General features: G+C 32.1%; 1 protein-coding gene across 2 annotated transcripts; it reads left to right on the forward strand.

Moving 5' to 3' along the window:
- Window positions 344–1,779, forward strand: LOC107632325. Of its 2 annotated transcripts, none has more exons than XR_002358340.1 (4): window positions 344–456; window positions 559–677; window positions 1,139–1,469; window positions 1,650–1,779. XR_002358340.1 is itself a non-coding variant. In XM_021117509.1 (4 exons), exons 1-3 carry the CDS (start codon window positions 442–444, stop codon window positions 1,377–1,379), a joined length of 375 nt encoding a protein of 124 aa, XP_020973168.1. In that variant the 5' UTR covers window positions 344–441; the 3' UTR covers window positions 1,380–1,420; window positions 1,609–1,779. The 2 variants fall into 2 exon arrangements, 1 of the variants encoding a protein (XP_020973168.1); XM_021117509.1 differs by having other exon boundaries at window positions 1,139–1,420; window positions 1,609–1,779.

Below are 2,417 nucleotides of genomic sequence, written 5' to 3' on the forward strand. Positions count from 1 at the left end.
AATAAAATTTGAAAACTAAATAAAAAATTATAAAAAATAAAAATAATTAATTCAAAATTTGTTAAGAATTATTTTCATATTTATTTTAAAAAAATTATATTGAATGAAGTTATTGTGCCTGGAATCCAATTTTACATGTAACATAAATATCTATTTAATATGAGTTATATTACGTGTATATCAAAATAAGCCACCAAAGTTAGTCACTACTCATTAGTATAATACATGCTGGATTATAAATACACATTATAAATAAATAAATTAAACCACACATATATTTATATACAAATACATTAATGGCTGATTTTAGTGTACAAATATTATTTTTGATTTACATTTATTTATTTATTTTTTTGAAAGTTAGGCTTGACAATGGGATTATCAGCAAAGAAATCTAAAAAGATGTGAAAAAGTGACAATGTTTCGGATGACTACTGTGATATGGAGCTTGAAGAGGTAAGAGTTGGTGATGCAAGATTTCTAGAATGTTTTGCAAGTATAGTGGTGCATTATTTTCTATTTGTGATTGACACTTGACAGGTTGTTTTTGTAATGCAGATGGAGAAGGAACAAGGAGAAGAGGAAGAAGATAGAAAGGAAGGAACAATTGAGGAAGACCAAAGTGGATGGAATAATGATGAGATAGAACAACTTGAGTTACAAATGTCCCAAATCAGGTTAGATACAAATGTCTGTCTATCCTATATTTGGATTGAAATACCAATATGATTTTCTAACTTGCTTTAATGACTCTGTGGCTCATTATTTAATGTGAAACAGTTCATGTCAATTTACAGAGAGAGAAAGAGATAGATAATGAAGTTGTTTGATTCTCTTAAGCTTCTCTTCTGTGCAAGTGTTATATATGCTAATACTATAATTTGCAATTTCTATGGATCTGCTTCAATTTTGGCTGCAAAATAATTTTTGTTAATAGATTGACTCTTAGTAGTAATTTTGGGTGACTAAATAGTGGAGTTCCAAATGTGGAGGTGTTAAACTGTGCAAGAGTTGTAATTGATGTAAATGTCATAATTCATTGGATTTTTTTTTCATTGTGACTTAAGTTTTGTGAATTTATCTGTTGAGTTCAACATTAACTTAACTTTTAAAAGTTGTGCTCTTGATTGTGTTGCAGTGTCACTGCTGAGTCTCATGGTCGTAAGAAAGCCCTTCTCATTGGAGGTTTCATTGCAGACGTCCTTTTTTCTCTGGAATCTCGTAGTGTGATTCCTTCAAACCATCCGGTTGCGAATTTCAGGGAGAATCATACTTCGAGTTTCCAGAGAAAGATGGATGTCTTGATGTGCCTATGGATAAGTTTGCTGAAGAAAGGGAAGAAAAAATCAGACAAGATATCTTACGGGCATGGCGCATGATTAACCTTAACCTTTACAACCCTAAGTGTAAAGCTGTGCTGGTAATTAAATTAATTTCTCATCAGTTATTTGTTGTAACTATGTTCACATGTTAACTTTGGCTTTTTGTATGTTTATTCCACTGATTTGTAGCTAGTTGTAAATACTTTTCTTTTGATTTTCCTTTTCACATGAATAATGTCTTACCGTGTGTGATCTCATTTATCTTTTTATGGTTGGTTTTGTGTAGATTGAGAAATTGGTAGAAGCAAAATGTCTGCGTGAATTTAGGGAGAGATATCATCCTACCTATGTTGTTTTATTGCTAAATTGTCTAATCATGAGCTACATGAATTAGAAATGTACTTTGAGGGTTATCCAAAACCTTCTAAATGGAAATTTGCTGAAGTTCTATTATCAATTCGTGGTGCTTACGCAAAAAGAAAGGCAGTTTTAGTTAAAACACTTTATAACCGTTGGGTTGAAAGAAGATGCCAAAGAAGAAACTAGAAGGGGAAGACCTAAAAAAGAATCCTCGAGTTGGTAGGTATTTACTTCTGTCTGTGGTATGCGAAATTGGGTGATATAGTTAAAGTGAGAAGAATTTGGGAACTTTGTCAAGTTTGCCCTCAAAGGGAAGCGTGTCTGACTGCAATTGAGTCTCTTGCCGAATTGAATAAAATTGATGAAGCAGAGGCGGTTTTCGAGTTTATGTAAAAAAGATGGCTGCTTCATCCCAATAACCACTCACTTATGCTGAAAATTCATGCAAATAATAAGATGGTAAAAAAGGGCAACGATCTCGTTATGCTAATGGCAGACAGTGGAATCTGAATAGGCCCATTGACATGAGACGACCTAATTAAACTTCATATCAAAGCAGGGGATTGAGTAGTATAAAAGCCTACCTCTATTATCACCTCTATTAGCATACCTCTATTATCAACTTCATATCAACTTCTATTAGCATACCTCTATTAGCAACAAGAAAAACTAGAAATACTTTTTCATATCTTTTTTTTTTCAAAATAATTATTCTTTTTACTTTAGGCGTTAGGA

This window comes from Arachis ipaensis, chromosome B03 (assembly GCF_000816755.2).
Source record: "Arachis ipaensis cultivar K30076 chromosome B03, Araip1.1, whole genome shotgun sequence".
In the NCBI taxonomy this organism is placed as follows: domain Eukaryota; kingdom Viridiplantae; phylum Streptophyta; class Magnoliopsida; order Fabales; family Fabaceae; genus Arachis; species Arachis ipaensis.